This window comes from Phycodurus eques, chromosome 17 (genome assembly GCF_024500275.1).
Source record: "Phycodurus eques isolate BA_2022a chromosome 17, UOR_Pequ_1.1, whole genome shotgun sequence".
NCBI classification, from domain to species: Eukaryota; Metazoa; Chordata; class Actinopteri; order Syngnathiformes; family Syngnathidae; genus Phycodurus; species Phycodurus eques.
Genome location: NC_084541.1, coordinates 8,577,737 through 8,599,975, shown reverse-complemented (window position 1 = coordinate 8,599,975; position 22,239 = coordinate 8,577,737). Strand labels below are relative to the sequence as shown.

At 43.7% G+C, this 22,239-nt stretch overlaps 2 protein-coding genes across 2 annotated transcripts; one reads left to right on the top strand and one right to left on the bottom strand.

Moving 5' to 3' along the window:
* The first annotated feature begins 391 nt into the window (after positions 1-391).
* gsx1 (GS homeobox 1) lies at positions 392-1,210 on the top strand. Its single transcript, XM_061702994.1, has 2 exons — positions 392-773; positions 855-1,210. Exons 1-2 carry the CDS (start codon positions 392-394, stop codon positions 1,208-1,210), a joined length of 738 nt encoding a protein of 245 aa, XP_061558978.1.
* Positions 1,211-5,987: 4,777 nt separating this feature from the next.
* arhgap31 (Rho GTPase activating protein 31) lies at positions 5,988-21,402 on the bottom strand. The gene is made up of 12 exons (XM_061702491.1): positions 20,878-21,402; positions 17,721-17,823; positions 17,397-17,541; positions 14,002-14,084; positions 13,803-13,910; positions 13,572-13,714; positions 13,296-13,500; positions 13,045-13,166; positions 11,489-11,545; positions 10,762-11,409; positions 9,880-10,022; positions 5,988-9,743 (listed from the first exon to the last, which is right to left on the bottom strand). The coding sequence occupies exons 1-12, from the start codon at positions 20,975-20,977 to the stop codon at positions 7,755-7,757; spliced, it is 3,846 nt and encodes a 1,281-aa protein (XP_061558475.1). The 5' UTR covers positions 20,978-21,402; the 3' UTR covers positions 5,988-7,754.
* Positions 21,403-22,239: the final 837 nt, after the last annotated feature.

The following is a 22,239-nucleotide window of genomic DNA, read 5'->3' as shown; positions in this document are numbered from 1 at the left end:
TGTTGGCTTTCTGAAAGTGACAATTTAAGCTGTGCTTTAAGATAAAATAAGAGATGATAAAAGGCAGAATGGGGCAGCGCCGCCTCTCGCGGCGTGGGTGGGGCTGACAAGAATAGACTACATTATGCAGTTCATTTAGTTAACAAGTGAAATAATGGGGAAGCGTGCAGTGGGAATGCCGAGAGAAAAGCACAAAACCCTATTGAGGGTTCTCGGCCGCTTGCAGCGTAACCGTCACATGGGCGAAGCGGCTCCGCGTTGCCTATTTAAGGAGCCCCAGACGCGCCTTCAGCACCACTTCGCTGTCCACCCTTCCACGCGACAGCACGCTCCCACGTCCCACGCCACTGGCTGCAAGATTCGTCCACGACTCGTCTGCACGTCCGCAACCATGCCGAGGTCTTTTCTCGTGGATTCGTTGATTTTAAGAGAGACCAACGACAAGGGGAGCGAGAACAGCTCGCCTCTCTTCCCGTACGCGGTGCACTCGCCCGGCCACCACCCGCACGGGCTGCCGGGCTCGTGCCACTCCAGGAAGGCCGGGCTGCTCTGCTTCTGCCCGCTGTGCATGGCCGCCTCCCACTTGCACCCTTCTCCGCCCGCACTGCCTCTCCTCAAGGCCTCCTTCCCGCCCTTCGGCTCGCAGTACTGCCATACGGCCCTGTCCCGGCAACAGGTCTCATCCAACGGCATCAGCCTCGGCCACGGCGCCGCCATGTACCAGGCTGCCTACACGGTCCCAGACCCGCGTCAGTACCACTGCATCTCCATCGGTGAGTCCCGGCATATAGTGTTACTAACACCCTAACTCCTTCCTTATTCTTATACTGACGATCTCGTTTTGTATTTGACAGAAAACAGCAACAGCAAACTTCAGAGCAGCAAACGCATGCGCACGGCGTTCACCAGCACGCAACTTTTGGAGCTGGAGCGCGAGTTCACCTCCAACATGTACCTGTCCAGGCTGAGGCGCATTGAAATCGCCACCTACCTCAACCTGTCCGAGAAGCAGGTCAAGATCTGGTTCCAGAACCGCAGGGTGAAGCACAAAAAGGAGGGCAAGAGCGGCTCCGGCGGCCCACGGACTGCGACCAACGGCTGCAAATGCTCGTCGGCCGCCAGGTGCTCGGAGGAAGAAGAGGATGACATGCCCGTGTCCCCCTCATCATTCTCCGAAAAGGATGATGTGGACTTGTCCGTCTCCCCCTAAACTCCTATCTGGACGATTTTCTTTTTAAACATATAAGCCAAAAAGACTGTTCCACCTGTGTACATACAAAGAGAATATTTAATCGGGGGATTGTCCTGAATTATTGTACAATTCTGTATACTTGTTGTACGTTTTCTATGTATTTTTTTTTTTTTTTTTTTTTTGGAAAACGGTAAATTTGTTGTACCGAACGCCTGAGTATGGGCATATTTGTAAAGCCGAACCCAAATGAAAAATGGACATTGTCTAATAACATTTTCCCCTCAGTATTGTTTGAGAATACTACTTTGGGTGTATTGTGGGATGCAAGCTTGGAAACTTTTTCCCTCGCGGTTTTTGAGCTCGGCCTCAAAATGTATTATTCAATGTCATCACAAAAATATTTATTTATTTAAAAATGTTGAAATAAAGACATATTTCTGAGCCGTACGTGGTGCGTTGTCCTGGTGGTCTTTTTGCGCGTAAATTTGAGCCAATTTCACGTGAGCCGACTGGACTTGACTGCATGTGCGTACATCGCAAATGCAAATACATTTTTGCGCTCACAGAACTTGTAACTAGAAGTTAGGATATTGCAGTATATAAAATGTAAAGTGACTGTGGTGTGAAGAGACTTATTCCAATACATTTTAATATTCCCTTGTAGTAATAGTTGATTTCGTTGTCATGATCATTTTTGCTGTACTTTCATGAATGATGTCAATTAAATATGCTTCTATAAGATATTTTATCCTACTAAATGAGGACCACAATGTGAATGGCTGTAAGAAGTGCATTGACACAGTTGTGCTTAACTTGAACGCGGAGTGATAAATGAACTATTTGGTGGTCTTTATTGCTGAGGCAATATATCTATTGACGTTTTCTCCCTTGGGGGGGGATTTTAAAGCAGATTTCACTGCCACTCATTCATTTGTGGTCTTTGGATGAAACGATAAGTCTCGTGTGACCGCATGAGTAAATCATTACTGTGGGTGAATAAACGAACATCATTTTGTGTGCATCTGCTTAAGATATCGATCTAACACGAAATTAAATGAAAAGACACGGCTTGGTGTCCCTGACCCACATTGTTCTGTCGTTAACACACCCCAAGTGTGGTCAAGTTTATTGCCGCTTTCATGAGCTCCAGCAGGTGGATTTAAGGCTGAAGAAAACCCTATGCGCATTACTTTATTCCTGTTTTAGTTTGATAAAACATCATTAATTGACGTAATTGGTTTTTATGTAAAAAATAAAATAAAATAAAAAGAATAATAATGAAACCGTAAGAAAGTATGGGTAAAGTGTGCTATAGCCAAGTTGTGCATTCTTAAACATCCATATAATGTTTTTGATTAAAAAAAGTAGTTCTTTTTTTTTAAAAAAGTGTATGAATATGTATTTTAATAAAGAATAGGTCTGCACACAGCGTGCATGTGCGCGTGTTGTTCATCCACTGAGGTTCGCCTGTTTTACGCACCGTTACAACTGCTTTCTGCTTCACTGTTTAGCCCATAGACTGATTTTATTACATTGAACACACTTTAAAAATGTACATGCCTCATTCTAGACATATCGTAGACTTTTCCAGAGGGGGTGGGGTGGGGGGGTGGGGGGGCTAAAGTGCGCACACAGCCTGCTATTTGCATCAATGTCCCTTTTGGATGTTAGGTTTCGCTTTTAAACTTTCCCTTAATGGTTCACTTAAGCATTTTAACAAAAGTGCTATATTTGCATTTGTTAAGATATGGGATTAGACTATTTTGTTAATTGCATCATATAGCCCCATTTTGCTCCAAATGTGCTCTGTAAAGCAGCCTTTATCCATTCAATAGCCCGGGGATATGCGCCCTGGGGGAGCTTATACGCCCGGTGCTCCAAATGCTTAATTTATTTATTCTTAATTTTGTGCCGATCAATTCATTGAAGCAAAAAGGACCACGGTGTCTTTTTAAAAGGAATAAAAGGGGATTGTGGACGTAACCTCGACGGGGCTGACGAGAGGGCTCCCCTGACGCTGGAGAGCCGCTTGAGTCAACAGGCGCCCATCTAGCAGACTCGCCCTTGTCTTTATCCCGGCTAATTTTTTATTTACGGCTTTTCTTTGACATGTCTCTTATCTATCAGATTAAAAGAACGGCTTGTAACAAATCAGTCTGCCCGATTTACAACAGCATTAAAAGGGGACAAAAGGAGCAGGCAGTCAGTACCTGAGAGTCTGGTAGACGGGCGCAGCGCTGCAGCTGATTCGATGGTTTGGAAATACGCACGAAACAAAATACTTGAATCCTGAAAAAGAGCCTTTGTACGTTTCTTTAGAAATCAAGCAATTCTGCATGACAAAGGACAATTAATAAGCCGTCTTTTCACGACCAGCAGCTGGTTTCCCCGTCAAGGAAAGTTGGAAAAAATTCAGGCTGAATGCGCGCAAAAGCCCTTTGCGCGCAGACAGCAACCCAAGGTGACCCATTTGGCACAGTTAAAATAACCAAGCCGAGGTAAAAGCGAGGGAACTGTCAAAAACATTTAAGCTGAAATATCTTGAAATTGCAAATCCCTTTATGTGGAGGGACGCTGCCGATGTGGGTTAGTGGTACAAAGGAGGTGGTTAAGTTGGAGAGGCTTTGCAAACGGACACGTGGCTTTCTCAATGAGAGCGTGCAGGCTTGCTTGTGCAGGCGCTGCACACTCGACTACTTTCAAACTTTTCCAGCCCAGTAAATAAGCTTTAGAGTGCCTAACATGCAAACCAAACAACTAGAACCTTCAGTCTTTATCGTCCCTTTAAACACTTCAAGACATGTTTACTTTGTTTTGGCCTAATTTTAAAGGATAAATAGCAGCTGCTGCTCCAGGCTCACAACCCATCTTTTAACTGCTAGTTATCATAGGAAAAGCAATTATTAGGATTATTCTAATGATGGTATAAAATACTGTAATTCTATTTTTGATTCACTTTTAAAGGGTAGGCATTTTCACGTTGCGTGTCTTTTATTATCCATGTTGCACTAGATCAGGGATAAACAATGTGCATGTTTATGCCAAATGTGTTATTTCACTCAATTAAATTTATAATAATAATATTGTATACAGTATTTTGACACGACCCTACTTGCTGCTCTTGTTGCTGTCTTGCATGTTTTTCATGACGAGTGCCGCATCATCATATGCAGGTTTTGTTTTTGTTTTTTTTTGTTTTCTTGGGTGCAGATCCTGCCAAAGTGCCTGAGAAGGAAACTGGCGCCTTGAACTCCTGAGTGTCTTCTTGCTGCAACATTTGAACCCATTCAGATGCATATAATCTGTTTAACAGCTAATCAGTAATGTAAGATGAAGGACTGGCACGCAGCTTCACTTCTCCCTCATGTGCCCCCCTTCTTAATTGAATATTCAACGCGCGCAACCGTGCTTTGCCTTTTTCAGGGTGCTCAGAATGCGCCTTTTTAATTCGGCCTCCGCTTATAGAAGCAGTGTCAGAGGTCGACTAATAATGAACTGACGTAGACATGGAAGTGCTTCTACGTGCGTGCGATGCTTGCCTTTTTTTTTTTTTTTTTTTACGCATTTGGCTACACTTTCTGCTCCAGTAAATCATTTAACGCAAATACTGGAACCTCCCTAGTGCAGTGTGACTTATTTTCTTTTCAATATATTGTGATAGTTCATAAAACAATATGGATTCTCCCTCTTAAAGTTCGCAGTTGCAATGCCAAATGCACGGATATTGCTTAAAACAAATCGTACATTGGTCAATCAAATCCATGCATTTAAGTCTGATTTTTACGCAAGAAAATGCTGTTGTTCCATGGGGTTTTCTAAAGATAAAATGTGCATACATTCCAATGGCCGTATGTTTATTGAGTTATACGTCTAGTTACACAATGTTCACTTGCAGCACACTCACACATAGACTCATACTTTACGTTTATCGGTGTGCGTCCATCTGAGCGACACCGCGTGGCTTGCTTTGGTCTCCTGCAGTTTGGGGCATGAGCGTCATCTGCTGGTAAAGAAGAATGGTTCGTTTCCACATTGAAGCTCACATTTGCAAGTGTGGCGTTTAGGTAAATGCCACCTTACTCGTTTTTGAATGATAAAATGACACGATTTGCTGCTGTAAAACAGCAGTTAAAATGTAACTAAACCATGTTCCGTGGATGCAATAGTTGAGAAGTTGTGTTATTGATAGTTTACCCAAATTGTTTAGTTGGAGGTATACTCCAAAACCAGACAATGTGCATTATGTGCCCAATACCTCACTGTAGATTAGTGCTGTCTTAGTATACTGTGCGTAGTGTTTACTGCTATAGCACCATAGTGCCACTATCGCCAACACAACACAAATGACTAATGTTGCTTACAGGCAAGTATATTCGTTTGGTACCAAAATATTGGAAATATCTACAAGGCAATCTTTTTTTTTTTTTTCTAGGTTACAAACAAACCACTAATGTGTAAATGCCTTAAGTCTCTCAAAGGGGGCCCATGCATGTGAGTCAGGGGCCCCTCAAATACTTTTCTTTAAGCACTGCTTATTATCTGAAACCCTCTCCATGCACAAATCTTTGAAGGAACAACCACCTCAAGATGCACTAAATAATGTTACTATTACTTTGATTGACTCTAAAACATTCTTTTAAATGAATGCAGTGCAGGTATATACGTACTGTACATAAACTGCCAACATTTCATCCCCTTACTTTACTAACCTGTGTTGTTGCAGTTCTAATTTGTCCTAAAATTAGAATCTTTTATGTGTTGAAAGAAATCTAAATACCAAAACATGTCATTTGAAGAACTGTTTATTCTCATAGTCTTTGTTGTAACAAAACTCACAATCACTCTCTCAATGAGCACTTTCTCAGGTGATGTTTTACCCTTAAGTGCAAATGGAAAAACTAAAAAAAACAAAGAAATAAAAATCACAATAACCATCACAATGTTTGTATCCAAGACATTTGGACAGTATAAAACACAAAGCCTCTTTCGACCCAGTTAGACCAAATAAAACTGTTTAGATGCGGTCAGTAGATTTTGCTCCGAAGTATCATGAAAGGTCCACATTGATACAATCAACATGCACACGTCAACCTCCAGGGAAGCAACTCCAGGATATTTCATATAGGCTGAATCATCTTTTCTCTTCCACACAACGCTGAGTTGGCATTTTTGTCCGAAAAAGAAATACAAAAAAACATCAAGATAATAAAGATACACATGAAAAGGTTCATCTGTAGGTTAATATTATTATCCAATGTACAGTCTGTGTATCAGACAAACATATTTCCTTTTAAATATCACATGAATCACAGTCAAACGCTAAATGCTGTATTCTTTATTTCCTTATGTTTAAAGTTTACTTCATGTCACCGACACACACATTTTCAGCAGTATATTTCCTGCAAACTATATGATCATAGCTATTATAGCTAGCACAGGTAAACTGTTAAACAGCGTCATTATCATTTTTTGTACACTTCCTTCCATTTACAAGACTTAATGTACAAGGATTGGTTTTTCACTTGCTGCAACATAAGACTAAAATTTTGCAGGTTGAACATTGGCTTTTCATAGCTGATTGTCAGTATGTTACAATATGATGATGTAACATCTTCCAAGCCGTGTTTCCACCAAAGGCTACAGTTCAATTCTTGCCACAGTATGTGTTGAAACAGCCAGTCCTGATCCATCATAGACAGAGCATAGCACACAAATAAATTCAACAACAAAAAAGACAAATGTGACATGCGAGATGAGGTTGTTCTTCCGTATTCAATTCTGTTGTCGCCCAAGTGACAATTTTGTAGTGACCTATGAATTAAATGCAATGTGTCTAGATCCAAACTTGCGGTATCATACCACACTATGTATCTCAGTGGAAAAGTGCCACATTTTTATTTTGGTATACTTCACAAGAACAATGCATACTGAATGGAACTTTACTGCTTGGTGGAAACTGGGCTTGTTACACGCTAAGTGCTTGTAAATGTAACCTAGTCTTTTGCAAGAAAGCAGTTGTTTTTTTCTAGGAAGTAAAAAAAAAAAAAAAAAAATAATAATAATAAAAAAAACTCAACAAGGAAGAGCCATTTGTATGGCGCCCACAAGACTGAGCCTTGAAGAAAACTATCTCCAGTCAAACTAACCTTCATAGGTTTTCAAGTATAAGATATGAGAAATAAAGTAAATTATGCAGCTAACTGATTGATAGTCAAAAGCTGATTGTCAGTCAAAAGTTTTGCACATGTTCTCAAAAGCATGTTTTTGTGATAAAATGACCGTGAAGCACCACCCATAGGCTGAACCAAAATCACTTTGAATATCTGAATCGTAGCTGTCGTCACATAAGTCGCTGTTAAAAACATTCCATTAGTGACACATAGCCCAAAAGATCTCAGAAATTTACAATATTTTCTTAAATACTTCATGAATGTAGAGAGAAATCTTAATTTAACAAATTGTTCAACCCCCAAGTACAGCTTTATATAAAATACTGTATTTTACAACATGTTATCATCATATCTCTCTCAGTAAGTTATTTACATTCAGCCAGTCTGCATGATTACTCTATCTGTCTGTGGTTCCTGCTATCAAATATCATCGATCTCCTCTGAGGCTGGTAGAAGCAGCTGGTTGATGTTTCCAGTCTCTGACCACTTTTTGGAATCGTCATTTTACTTTGGAGCGCAATCCCCTCTCCTGATGTCTCTTTCATTGCTGACTCCTCATTCAGGCTCTTGATGGATGACAGTTGCTTACTGTCATCACCTGATGGAGGATAATCCATTATTGGAAAAGGGGGACTCAACAGGATCAGACTCTGGGGTCTCTGGCGGTTTCTAAAAGACGGTCTTTGTAAAAGATTTGCCCTGTTGGGTTTGGGACAGTCAACAAACACTTCGAGACTGGGGGTGTGTCGCCTTGTGATGACCGGTAGTTCTGTCGTGCTCGTTGTCCTCGCGTTCTCTGTTTGTTTCTCAACCTTTGGGTGGGACTGCTGTTTGGGCACCGGCTCTTTATTCTCTAACTCCTCCTTCAGATCAGACATCACTGGAAGAGGTGCTGCATGGTTTTTCTCTGTGCTCGTTTTAGGATATTCCTTCTCTTGTTCCTTTCCTGACTCCATGTCACCATCTCTCCTGGAGTGAGGTATCTGACTATACTGCACCTTCGGAGGTACGACAGGTACGGCTTTGGCCTGGCATGTCTTTATCATGAAGGCCGTCCGGACTGATGATACACTGACGGGAGCCGAGTTTCGCCGCAAAGGGGCCTGGCGATCATTCAGGAACAAGTCCAACTCTGAGAGGAGCCCATTGTTTATAGTCCCAGACAAACTCCTCGTACAGGAGGAAAACCCGTATGAAGGACGGCTTTGCTGATTAGAAATGTCCCTAATGCATCGAGGCCCCAAATCCAAATTAAGGGAATATGGTCTATGCTTGGAAAGGTTGTGATCTTCTCTTTTCTCTGGCCCTGCTGATTCATAAGACATCTGTCTATAAAAGTGTTGTGATGATTTCTGTTTTTTTGTTCCGCCTTTTCCAATTGGAGCTTGCATTCCATTGCTGGTGTTGACACCGGCCTGCATAGAAGGCAAATAGGTCAATTTAGTTTCATATTTGCAGCTGGACGTTTGAGGAATGTTTCCTGACAAGGTCTTAGCCAGAGATGTTCTTTTTGATTGTTTGCTACTGCATGACGGGAATGAGGTCCGTTCCTCGTCCGAGTTCAGTGTTACCTCTTGAGAGCTGAACGACATTTGCTGTTTAAATAATTCCTCCACATCAGGTGAGTGCAGTGGACTTGTGACCCACTGCTTGTTGGAGCTGAGGTCTTCCCATGATTCCACTAGGTCCAGCTCTTCAGAGTTTCCTGCACATCCTTCGTCATCCTCATGGATCGGCAGCTCCAGAGAGTTGGGTCTCTCCTCCAAACATACGGAAAACCTCGAAATAACTTCAGGTATTTTCTCTTCATCACATGAGACGATTTGGTCCGTTTCAGGACTTTCACGTTCCTCAGATTGTCTTTGGCCATCATCTGCTGCTAAGGAGCCGCCAACTATTAAAAAGTCAATTGTAACAGCTTTAACTTCACTTACACAGGTTTCCTTCAAAGTAAGTTGGCACTTTTCGTTATGAGCTGAATCTTTACTCAAAGGCGGAATGCTTGGTAACATCTGCTGAATTTTCTTGTCAGTTTCATCCAGAGCAGAGCTGACAATTTTTATCTTTTCATTGACCCTAACATTATTTCTATGGAGAGAAAATAGGATGTCTGACTCTGAAGGTTGTTTCTTTGTAGATTCAGACCTGGAGGCATTAAGATAATCATTGAGAGAGGTATTTGAAGACTGGTCTTTACAGAACATGGACAGTGATGGAGAGCTGCGACTTCTTTTTGACTTTACATCCATGGTTAACCTCTTGTTTTCGGAAGGTAAAGCAGAATCACAAATCTTATCCAGTAGGTCATTTTCAGGTTCGGTTATCTTCAGCTCTTGGTGGACGTCATACCAGAGCTCCTTTGCGAGACGTAATTCCTTGTCCTGAGATTATAAAGAAACAAAGAAACAAACAAAACAAAAATGTTGCATAACAAATAACCACAGTCACCTCACAAAAAAATAAGGTACTCAAATACTTTTTAAAATACTCTTGTCAGCAATACTAACAACATATTACCTGTTGAGCAGTGATTGGCTGATTGTCCAATTGTTGCCCACTAAAGGGTGTTGGAGCTGTGCTTCCATTCACAACCGAAAGCTCTTCCAGTTGAGTATTACTCATCGGTTCCTGGCCTTCCTGGGCTACTTCTTTCCTTTTATCTGAGTACAAAGCACAGTTTTAATAGCCACTGGTACTCGTTGATTTCTGACCTATGTAATCATGCTATGACCTAAAAATAGGCAAGAAAAGGCCAAGGGTGATAGCATATGAGGTATGTCAGAAATGTTCCAGGACTGGTGTCACAAAAGATATATTTCAAATACAAACTACAAGTTGTAGTTGTCGTAATCCCCCTGGAGTCACTTTTCCAGCCTTCTTTGCCTCATCCTCATGTATTCCTGGAAGCATTCTTTTGGGATCCTTCGCAGTTCCGTCATCACGCCCATCTTGATGTCCTCCACATCTTTATAACGGGTCCCCTTGATGACTCCTTTGAGATTGGGAAAGAGTAAAAAAGTCACACGGAGCCTGGTCGGGTGAATAGGGAGGTTGCTCTATCACGGTGATGTTCTTTTCGGCCAGGAACTGCGTTACCATGGTGGAGCAGCCACGAGTTGTCCTGCCACAAATCTTGTCTCTTCTTGCCTCGTGCACTGAACGAGGCAAACGCCGCAGGATCTGGTTGATTGTCTGGTCCACATTGAAGGGTAAAGCTCGTAGTTAGTAGTTTGGGTTTGAAACATATATTTTGTGACACCAGTTCTGAGACTTTTCTGAGAAACCTCGTAAGAGTAATCAGTCACGATGAAGGACGGAAGAAAAGAAACAACTTTAGATGAGGTTGGATTCGGAACAGATTGTAGTTGTTAAGCAACCTGCATTCTAAAATGGGTTTACCCTTTGGTGGTACACTTGAGGCCAACTCCAATGATTTTTTCTTCCCTGTTGCGTCTCTCTTGTCAGGCTCCACTTTGGGAAATGTGTTGTTTTTTCCACCACCGCTCTGCTCTGAGGTTTCTCTGTAGGGTTTCAGGGTTGCTGCAGTCATTCTGTCCTTGGCAGGCCCTCTGCATGGCGTGCTATTTGAGCTGATAACGGCCGACACGCGTAGCGGTACTGACACAGCGAAAGGCTCCGATATGTTGACGGCTCTTCGCTGATGCCTTGGCGATGACTCCAGTGGAAAGAAGCTTCCCGGAAAGGAAGGTCGAGAGGAGCTGTTGTAAGAGGAACCTGAGTACAGCATCCTTCTGTTTTTAGGAGATGTAGGTTTGTAGCTGCTCAGGTCATCTCCCTTGAACACCTTGAGCTGCTCTGGCAGTGTTTTTTGGGAGGTTGCCGAAGCACCCGATGGCCCGCCCTGTTGGCTCGAGCCGGAGTTCCATCCACCTGTTGCCCCGTCAGCTTTTTTCCCCTTAAACTCCCAATTTTGCTCGTGTTCCCTCAAGTCATAAAGTGAATCAGATCCCAGTGTTCTTGATTTTGCATCTGGAACAAAGATGTTGCCTTGTCCCCCTGATGGACTGTTTCCAGTTCTGTCGTCATCTGGAAACAACAGGAGGTGAACCAAAAACTATTACTGAGACATGCACTTATGTTTCATTTTACTTGTGAAAGACTTTACCTGTTGGCAAGGAGCACAGTGACTCCATGCTTCTGGATGGTCGAAGAGATGCCTTTTCTGAGAGCGAAATGCACAATAGTTGCACATTGTTACAGAGCATTACAAGAATCTGTAAATACCTTTTTGTCTCAAATTTACAGACCTCATGACAAACCAGCAATGAGCTTGGGTTGAGCACTGATAGGTTGGATTACCAATTTTGATAGTTGAGACATTTGTCAACCCTGTGGAATTTGATCTAATTAATTATTGTATCAATGAGATTATGTTGTGTTGTTTGTGTCTCCAAGCAATGGAGGCGCAATGGATTACAGCACTCGGCAGCATCCACCAGATGGCGCAATTAATTCAGGCCCCAGTAGTTTATTGCAGTAAATGTCCAAACCCGCCAAAAAGAACAACAATTGTTTACTTTGAAACAATTGTGTAATAAAATCTTGTGTAACTTGATAGTGGATGTTTTGGATTGCTGGACTGGACTGGTTGCTTATGAGATTGCTTTCACATAGTGACAAACACATTTCTCAACAAGAATCATTAGGCTGGAGCTACTGGTGCTTGAGCCAGTTGGCTTTAGCATTTTGGTTTAGCGCTAAGCCTCAGGGTCTGCTACCTTTCTGCTGTTCAGCAAGTTTAAGCATGGCAATTGTTTAATTTTGAAGATAATTATGGGAGTTTATATTAGAGTTGCAGAATATATCGCTTGGGCATCGTCATTGCAATGTACAGCTGGACAATAGTCACAAATCACAGGGTCCTGCAATGTTGGTGTATTCACGTTCAGTGAATCCACTGTTGTATTAATAAGTGACCAGCAGAGGGACCTGGTTGGACATGCGAGTTAGACAAGCATCGATGTTATGGTAAATTCTAAAAACACACACGGAGCAGCCAAGACTGTTGTATAGTTGTACAACACTCATAGTTTCTAATAACTATTAATGAGGACACGGCCCATTACATGCCTGCATTTACTGTTTTGATCTTTAGAATGTAATAAAATAATGTATGTTGCAACAGATTACATTTGGGGTGAATTGGGGCTGAGGGTGTTCTACGGTATTTGTGAAGGGACAAACGTAAGTGTACAGAACTCAAATATAGAAATAGTACTGCATGCGTAATTAAAACATACAGGTATGTGTAAAATACCAGATTGATTAAAAATAAATTACAAATGTTAGGAATGTGCTAATGACTATCTGAAATCTATAACCTGCTTATTAACATTAATAGCCTGTATAAATGCACCGTACAGTGCATTTATATAGGTAGACATCATACAAATGACTCAGCATACACCAGTGAGCATAGTTTCTTTTCTACTGAAGCTGTTATAAAGTAACTGTCCAAATGATACAGAGAGGGAAAAAGTGTAATGTGGTGCTAGTATTCACAACATGAGTATGTTATTCTGTATTTTTTCACATCACAATATATATCGCATGGTTAAAAAAAAATCATCAATGTCATTTCCCCCCCAACATTGTGATACTGGAAATGTTTCTGTCAAGGACGAGTTGTCCATGTTACTGTTACAGTTGTAGGATACTTGCCTGTTAACCCTGGAGCTCTAATGAACACGCTTCCATTGCGGCTTAGTTTTCCTTTGGAGTCCACAGAGCGTCCCAAGTTGAAGATAGATTTCCATTTCTTGGATTTCCCAGACAATTTTCTCCTAAAAGGTAAATAGTTGTTGCTTAACCTAATTCTTATGAATAACGCACATATGCAGACATTTGTTGTCACCCCGACGTTTTTTTTTTTTTTTTTGGAAGCATTGCCCACACAGTGAACTGTGACATACTTGCTGTCCAAGTCTATGACGGTGTGGTAGAGCGTGGCCGTGCTAGTGTCAGGCAGACTGTTCTCTCGTTGGCGCTCTTTATGCACGGGATGATTTGGACTTAAGGAGCGTGCTTGGGCTTCTTCCAGGCTCATCAGTTTCATCGGCCCACACTGACTGCTAATTGGAAGTGTGGCGTACTTCTCTCCACAGATCAAACTTAACCCTGTTGAAGTACAATACGTCATGTTTTCATTCACCTTTTCAGGGCCTGTTTGCATTAGGTGAATGTCATACCTTCTTTTAGTTTGGTTTGCACTGATTCGCTGTTGAAGATCTGCTCTGTGTGGTTTAGAATGAACTCCACCACTGACTGTTGTATTCTCACCTCCTGGAAAGCCATGTCTCCATTACAGGATGTGGCCTCTATTGTTTTGGATCTATGACAATAAATCACATATTTCGTCTTGCGAAAAAAACAAAAGGTCAGAATCTGATTGTTCTTTATTTTGCTTGAGCCAAACGCACCTCAATAGATTAGGAGCCCAAACCAAGGCCAAATTGCGTGTGTGCATGTTTGTCTGGGCACTCAAAGTGGCAAGGCGGGCCAAATGCTTGGTGAGGTACTCCAGAGTCCTAAAGGCAGTTGAGAAGCAGTCAATCTCTCATTTATTACAACAAAATGAGTTAAATGAAGTATGAAATGGCGTTAGGTGCTGTAGTTCACCTGAAGTGAGGGGTTGGCAGTTGCTTAACAATCTTTTGAATGTGTAGAAGTCTTTCATGATCGCCGCACACTGAGGCCACTTCCTGCGTGTAAAATAAATGTCATGTTTTTATTCCACTCTGTGCTTTACTTGGAGTATAAACTGAATTCCAGAGCTTGTGTGAACAAAGTAAGCTCCCCTCCTAGCGAGACCTGGACACTTGTGGGAAAGTAAACGTGCAATATCCCGCAGTCAAAATGACTGAGGCCTGAACGCGTTTTCTAGATTTGTCGGTCATGTGCGACGAAAATAAATTGCTTTTATACAGTCTCGAATATGTCTGACAGCATGCCTGGTTTCAGGTTTCCAAGAAAAAAAATGCTAATAATAAAGTACAGGATGGCAGATATATACCCTAAAAGCTTCCAGGAAGGTTATTGGCGATGGGGGATAAGTCAAAAATCACCGTCAAATGATGTGTCACGCTTAGAATGCCAAATGAAACATAAAACACAGATCTGGAAACATGAGATATGGACAAAAGTATTGGCACACTTGACAGTTTGGAGTTGGTGCCCCCAGTTTGCATCTACAGAAGCTTCCACGCTTTTGGGAAGACTTTCCGCAGTAATTTGTTGGGAGGCCACAACACATGGATAGGAACACATGGCTCACAAACACTCTTGCCGTTTATCCCAGGGTTAGGTGTTCGATGAGGTTGTGGTCAGGGCTCTGAAATGCTTCCCCACCAAACTTATGTAAGCATGCCTTACTTCGTGGACTGCGGCACATAAATTGCCTTCCCAAATGTTTCCACAATGTTGAAAGCACATAATTTCCAATTTTGCAGGAAGTAGTCCAACCCTGACTCATTTATTAATTGATTGAATGGTGTGCATCAATATTTTTGTCCCTTTAATGCATGCAGGTGTGTAGCTCAAGGCCCGTTCGGTACCCCATACTCCCGAAGCACCCCCCACAGGACCACCCGAGGGACACGGTCGAATGCCTTCTCCAAGTCCACAAAACACTAGACTGGTTGGGCGAACTCCCATGCACCCTCGAGGACCATGCCAAGGGTGTAGAGCTGGTCCACTGTTCCACGGCCAGGACGAAAACCACACTGCTCCTCCTGAATCTGGGATTCAACTTCCCGATGGACCCTCCTCTCCAGCACCCCTGAATAGACCTTACCAGGGAGGCTGAGGAGTGTGATCCCTCTGTAGTTGGAACACACCCTCCGGTCCCCCTTCTTAAAAAGGGGGACCACCACCCCAGTCTGCCAATCCAGAGGCACTGTCCCCGATGTCCACGCGATGTTGCAGAGGCGTGTCAACCAGGACAGCCCTACAACATCCAGAGCCTTGAGGAACTCCAAGCAAATCTCATCCACCCCTGCGGCCCTGCCACCGAGGAGCTTTTTAACCACCTCGGTGACCTCAACCCCAGAGATAGGAGAGCCCGCCTCAGAGAACCCAGACTCTGCTCCCTCATGGGAAGGCGTGTCGGTGGAATTGAGGAGGTCTTTGAAGTATTCTCTCCACCGGCTCACAACGTCCCGAGTCGAGGTCAGCAGCGCCCCATCCCTACTATACAGTGTTGATGGTGCACTGCTTTCCCCTCCTGAGACGTTGGATGGTGGACCAGAATTTCCTCGAAGCCGTCCGGAAGTCTTTCTCCATGGCCTCACCGAACTCCTCCCATGCCCAAATCTTTGCTTCAGCGACCACCAAAGCTGCATTCCGCTTGGCCAGCCGGTACCCATCAGCTGCCTCAGGAGTCCCACAGCCCAAAAAGGCCCGATAGGACGTCTTCTTCAGCTTGACGGCATCCCTCACCATTGGTGTCCACCAACGGGTTCGGGGATTGCCGCCGAGACAGGCACCGACCACTTTACAGCCACAACTCTGGTCGGCCGCCTCAGCAATGGAGGCGCGGAACATGGTCCACTCGGACTCGATGTCCCCCGCCTCCCCCGGAACATGAGCAAAGTTCTGTCAGAGGTGGGAGGACATCCTTCTGACAGGGGATTCCGGCAGACGTTCCCAGCAGACCCTCACAATACGTTTGGGCCTGCCACATCGGACCGGCATCTTCCCCCACCATCGGAGCCAACTCACCACCAGGTGGTGATCAGTTGACAGCTCCGCCCCTCTCTTTACCCGAGTGTCCAAGACATGCGGCCGCAAGTCAGATGACACGACCACAAAGTCGATCATCGAACTGCGACCTAAGGTGTCGTGGTGCCAAGTGCACGTGTGGACACCCTGATGCTTGAACATGGTGGACAATCCGTGATGAGCACAGAAGTCCAATAACAGAACACCGCTCGGGTTCTGATCGGGGGGGCTGTTCCTCCCAATCACGCCCTTCCAGGTCTCACTGTCATTGCCCACGTGAGCATTGAAGTCCCCCAGCAGAACGATGGAGTCCCCAGCGGGAGTGCTCTCCAGCACCCCCTCCAAGGACTCCAAAAAGGGTGGGTACTCTGAACTGGTGTTTGGTGCATAGGCACCAACAACAGTCAGGACCCGTCCCCCCACCCGAAGGCGGAGGGAGGCTACTCTCTCATCCACCGGGGTGAACCCCAACGTACAGGCACCGAGCAATAAGTATACCCACACCTGCTCGGCGCCTCTCACCGTGGGCAACTCCAGAGTGGAAGAGAGTCCAACCCCTCTCGAGAGGACTGGTACCAGAGCCCAAGCTGCCCAAGGCGAGTCCAAGGCGAGTCCGACTATATCTAGTCCTAACTTCTCGACCTCACACACCAGCTCTGGCTCCTTCCCTGCCAGAGAGGTGACATTCCACGTCCCTAGAGTCAGCTTCTGTAGCCGGGGATCGCATCGCCAAGATCCCCGCCTTCGGCCATCGCCCAGCTCGCATTGCACCCGACCCCAATGGCCCCTCCCACAGGTGGTGAGCCCATGGAAAGGGGACCCACGTTACCCTTTCTGGCTGCGCCCGGCCGGGCCCCATGGGTGGAGGCCCGGCCACCAGGCGCTCGCCTTCGAGCCCCACCTCCAGGCCTGGCTCCAGAGGGGGGTCCCCGGTGACCCGCATCCGGGCAAGGGAAAACGTAATCCAATCATTTTACTTTAGTTGGAGAAAAAAATGACAAGCAAGGGAATCTGCTGTTAATGAACATGCAAGTGTGTGTACTGGAACTGTTGCTGCTCCGACAATAGTTCAACAATAGACAAGAAAATATTATACCTTTCTGATGCTGCTTTGTGTTTGCATTTTGCAGTTAAATTTTTTTGTAGCACTATCAGTGTGTGAATTCATTAATAAAAGCAATATGAATAATACACATCCAATGTGAGGTAGCTGGGCTTAATAAAGGCTCTTGAAAAAAAGCCGAAATTCCCATCACTGCTCTGTACATACAGTATGAGCGCAGCGGCATACTCACGGTGAATTTGGTGTAGAGCTCATATGTGAGCAGAGGATTTGGTAGCTCCCTGAAGTACAGCTTGCATAAGGAACCCACACAGTGGATGTCCTGGAGGTACACTTCCTTAGTAAGGTCAGGGCACGCCTCAGCACTGAATTCCTGTCTGTGCGCACACACACAGACACACACACAGCTGTTAAGGATGGCAAAGGCTTGACACGATCAAGTCAACTGCTTCTGTTATAACGATATGAAAAAGCAAGAAAAGTGTCCCCCACCAGCCTGAAGTTATGCAGTGATTGGAGACATTTCGTGACCCCCGATATGCAACAGGGGAGGTACCTGAGCCGCTGGATGTTTGAGGTGACCCCTGACAACCTGTAGATCCCGTGCACAATCCCGTGCTTCTCAATGAACTCTGCACATTTCTGTAGAACCTGAGGGACTTAAAAGCGTACAAGGTGTTCATGTTAGTCCTATATGCTGGAACATGGCCCCGTTTCTACAGGTATTTGTACTCCGTGAATGCCGATGGCAGTTCATGTCATATTAAATGTGGTTTGTGACGGACAAAGGGTAACGCTGCACATGTTGCCTTTAATGGTATGGGCTTGTTTTCTTCCCTTAGGGTTACTGATTGTAGGTGGCCTTTGACAGGAAGTTAAAAATGGTTTGTTTGTTTCAGAGGAAGGTTGACACACCCAGTCCTTGTAGCGAGTATTACTTACGACATTTCCTCTAATAGAAAACGGCTACCAGTGACCGACACAACTTTCGGCGCTTACAGTGCATCACCTAAAGTTTGGCCGCTTTAGTTGGGACTTTTTAGTCTCACTACCTTTTACCAATTCCATGATGCCTTGCTTTTCTAAACGGGACCATTGTTGTAGTTCATGTCCATGTAATTTGTGTTCCGTCTGACCCGCAGACTATTCCAACTTTGAACTACGCCCTCACTTGCATGTATCTTGCTGTGAAGATGGTCGACCAGCTATTTTTAGATGTGCTTCGTCTTCCCTCATCTCTGGCTCAAAGAGTCTTCCAGTATTCTTACTGTATTCACATGTGTTCGACTTGATTAGACTCTAGGTTGCATGCTTGTGGTGAAAAGCTGGACGATGACCAGTGTCACGGCTCGCGGCTTTGATTTATGTCATCTGTCTCTTCACCCAGACGTCAACACAGGAACACGCTTAACTGCTGCTCAGGCATCTGTCTATAGTAACTTTACATGTGCACATTTAGTTGTCATTACTGGAAGGCCCTAACAGACTTTTCTATGTTTTTGTTACAACATTACATCTTAAAACTGAGTGAATGTTTGTGTGCATGCGCAACATTTCCTCCTTGAGGAAATAACTTAAGGTGTCAGCTTGACTTCTTAATATTGGTGCACTTCAATTCGTGAAATTTTCCATAGAACATTGTTGATCAAGTTAACAGGTTACTGTTTTTTGTGGGGTGAGAGTTCGTATTTACAACACTACATAATTTTATAATAATGTGTTGTAGTATACATATACACTACTATGCAAAACACTAAGGCCAAAGTTAGATTTATTGTTTTAGCAATGCTATAATGACTATACCGTATACTAAACTATTTCAGTTGAGTTCAGACGTCCACCAAGGAACAGTTGACAAATATGTGGAGAAACTAAGAGGTAGTGTGATACCTAAAAAGTTAGTTAATGGAGGAGGATGTGTGGTGCCGTCATGATTCTGAGGGTGCGACAATTTAATCGATGCCAGAGTGACTCATTTGAAAATAAATGACTGTATCTGCACCTTTATCCAGATCCTCGTTATTTCTTCCATGTAGCACTTCTCAACAAAGTTTCATGGTTTGGCATTTTTGCGAGACTGTACAAATTGTATGTGGCCTATTTACTGTTTTATTGTCAAAATGACTGTTGTGGAAAAGTTCATTAAAACAACAACGCTAGTGGTGAAGACCTTTGCACAGTATTGCGTGCAAATACAGCTGGCACATCTTTACAAAGTAGCTTTTTTTGTCACTCTATTATAATTTATTGTCACGTGCATTTTTTTACTCTAACACAGTCTTTGAAATGGCGCATTTCATACAGTAGATATCGACAGTGGTATATTTTATAGTTAGTGTATCGGAGACATCCCTCAAGAGTAGTTGTTCAATGCAAAATGTTATATTCTTTACAACATGGAATACAATTACTGGTACTCTTCAGAGAACTTCTGAGAGTTACTTTAATGTGGAATATAAAGAGCAGAGACACTAAAAACCTTGTCTGAGTGAGCTGTAGTCTTAACATTTAGTTATGTATTACCTCATACGAGCAGGATTACACAACTGCTTCTAATGAAACATTGTAGAGAAGTGTGCAGAGGAAATATGGATCAAAATGATGACCAAGCAATTTATGGATGAACTTTTTCCCTCTGCCCCAGACAATAGTAGAGTCTCGTTTGTCAATTCCTGTTATCATTCTTACCCAGAAAATGGAAGAGTCCCTTTTCATCATCTGTTCCTGTGACATTCTCTTTCTCCATGAACGAGAAATAGACCCAGCTAACTAATTATGGTACTCCGCATTCTATTCTATTTCTGCCTTTAAAGTGGATAAAAAGGATCCCCCACATCAAGAATTAAGTTATCCTCCCTGAACCAGGAAGTGGTCCACTAACATTTAGACTCACAGATACAAATACAGTGATCCAAAACTTTATTTTTTGTTTTGCCAAACCCTCCAACTCATGAAGGTATACTATTGTAGTTATTAGATGGATTTATTGTGTTTTGTAGCTCAGTATCAACTATCTTAAAAAAAATAAAATGAAATGTTTCTGTCCAGTGCCCATATCTATGACAGAGGTGGATGGCGGTGTTACCGTACCCTCCTCCCTCACTTCCTGGACCGAATGTCTCACCTCGCATTGTGAACATGCACCTCCCACAATCCCTGCACATGTAAGTTACATTCAAAGTTTGCTTTTGTGTTCTTTTCTTCCCCCCTCTTTTAACACAAGTTAGTTCCCAAAACCAGAATTGGGGGGTTTTAAAATACAAATCTTCATCAACGGCTAATGCGAATCTTATAGCAACATAAGTCCTACTGTATGTATGAATAATTGAACATCTTGTTCTTTGTGTCTCTCCTAATTCCTGTAGGCAGCAGCGAGGCCCAGACGGCGAGTCACAGGGACTCTCCGACACTGGAAGAAATTGAGTCCAAAAAATGAGACACAGCCACACCCAAACCTCACAAATTACCAGTGACTCTGGCCATAGGTGAATGAATGGCAACTAAATGTAAAACACTCGAATATATACTGTACAAGTCATACAACCCACTTGTAAGTTATTTACCTTTTTGTCTTTCATGCCATCAGGTTTGTGTATGCGACTACTACTATGCTAAAATAAAAAAAGTGTTTCACTGCACTATTCTGAATTTTAGTTGCCAGGCATTTGTATTTAGCTTATTCTGGTTGTATGAGAAGAAAAGCAAGGTGTTACCATCCTGTCCTGAGTTCTGGAGATGTTCCGTCAGGTCACAGCCGAACGCATTTTCACTTCCTTTCGTCTTTGACTTCTGCTTGGTCCCTTTTTTCTTCATGTGGTTCCAGTTAGTGGTCCAGATGATTAGCAGCTCCTTGTAAACGTAGCACTGAATCCATATGACCCCGAGCAAAGGTGAGTTGGTGGATCACAAAGCAGCCGCATAGAAGTCCCCCGACAATCTTCTCCGAAATGTGCTGCATCCGCTCACATTTTGACGAAGCACGCGGCTGGATGTTGCGAGCAGAAGTGACGTCACTTGTTGAAACTTTCAAACTTTTAGGGTGGCATTTCTTCACAGGAATGACACAGTGACACTTTTGGTTTGCTGGGACGTGGCAGCCGGCTGCTTTATCTCTCAGAAACAGCGTTAGAATCGCTCTGTTTCCTGTTGTTGGGATTTTTTTTCCCCCTTCCACTGGCCAGTCCTCTCTGCTCCTTTCTATCTCCTCCTCTTTTCCTTCATTCCACAGCCTCCTCGTTCACTGGCTCCTCTGTAGCGAGCACGGACCAGTACAAGGGAGGCCAATCATCTCAAGAACGTTCTATTTATAATCCGATTTCCCATCAAGATGTTTGAGTTCTGTGTTTGAACTTGAGGCCGTGATGTGGCACTGATTTTAAGAAATGTTGAGGTTCACTAAAGGAGTGGGAGGTCAGAAGACACCTTCTATTTCTCTCCTAGTTTTATCTATATATTTTTTCTTTCCGTTCTCCAAATTTATACGGGATGGCTGCCCTCTGCCTTCCTGAATGCTCCCTGTGTATACAATTTCCTGTGCAAAGCGCCTAGGCTGGAAAACAAAAACAGAGGGGTTCTGAAGGAAGGAGGGAAGTGGGAGGTGACTGAAGCGAGGGCTTGAAGGGCACAGATGGGAAATGTGGGGTGGGGTGGAGTGGAGGGGGTGCTAGGGTTAGGAGATGGACACATGGTTCTTGTTACATGCATTTTATCTTTGACCAACCGGACTCCAACTAAATGCGGAACGTTTTCTTCCCTCTACTGAGTATCTCAAGTGGATGTCATCACTGCGTTGCGGTGTACTCACTGGTTGTCATGATTGACTCCCTGTATTCCAAGACTGAGTGGTTTTGCAGGGAAAATCACACACCCGCAACACCGAATTCCATATTCTGAGGTTCGAAATCTCTCAGCTGTATGCTTAACCTTTCCAAGAAGTCATATCTTAGGACCTGCTTTCCAATTGCAGTGCATGCACTCCGACAGGACCACCGACTGCAATGATTTACTCTATTGCATTTCAAAGTGCAATATGATGAGAAGTGAAGCAGAAAATCCGTGTAAGCATCGTCGGACTG

Excerpts from the sequence above, each read along its gene's own strand:
- arhgap31 (XM_061702491.1), bottom strand. The coding sequence starts at position 20,977 with ATGAAGAAAAAAGGGACCAAGCAGAAGTCAAAGACGAAAGGAAGTGAA. Across the intron at positions 13,167-13,295 it reads GTCATAGACTTGGACAGCAA|GAGAAAATTGTCTGGGAAAT; the intron begins GTATGTCACAGT and ends TTTACCTTTTAG. Across the intron at positions 9,744-9,879 it reads AGCCAATCACTGCTCAACAG|GACAAGGAATTACGTCTCGC; the intron begins GTAATATGTTGT and ends TTATAATCTCAG.
- gsx1 (XM_061702994.1), top strand. The coding sequence starts at position 392 with ATGCCGAGGTCTTTTCTCGTGGATTCGTTGATTTTAAGAGAGACCAAC. Across the intron at positions 774-854 it reads GTACCACTGCATCTCCATCG|AAAACAGCAACAGCAAACTT; the intron begins GTGAGTCCCGGC and ends TGTATTTGACAG.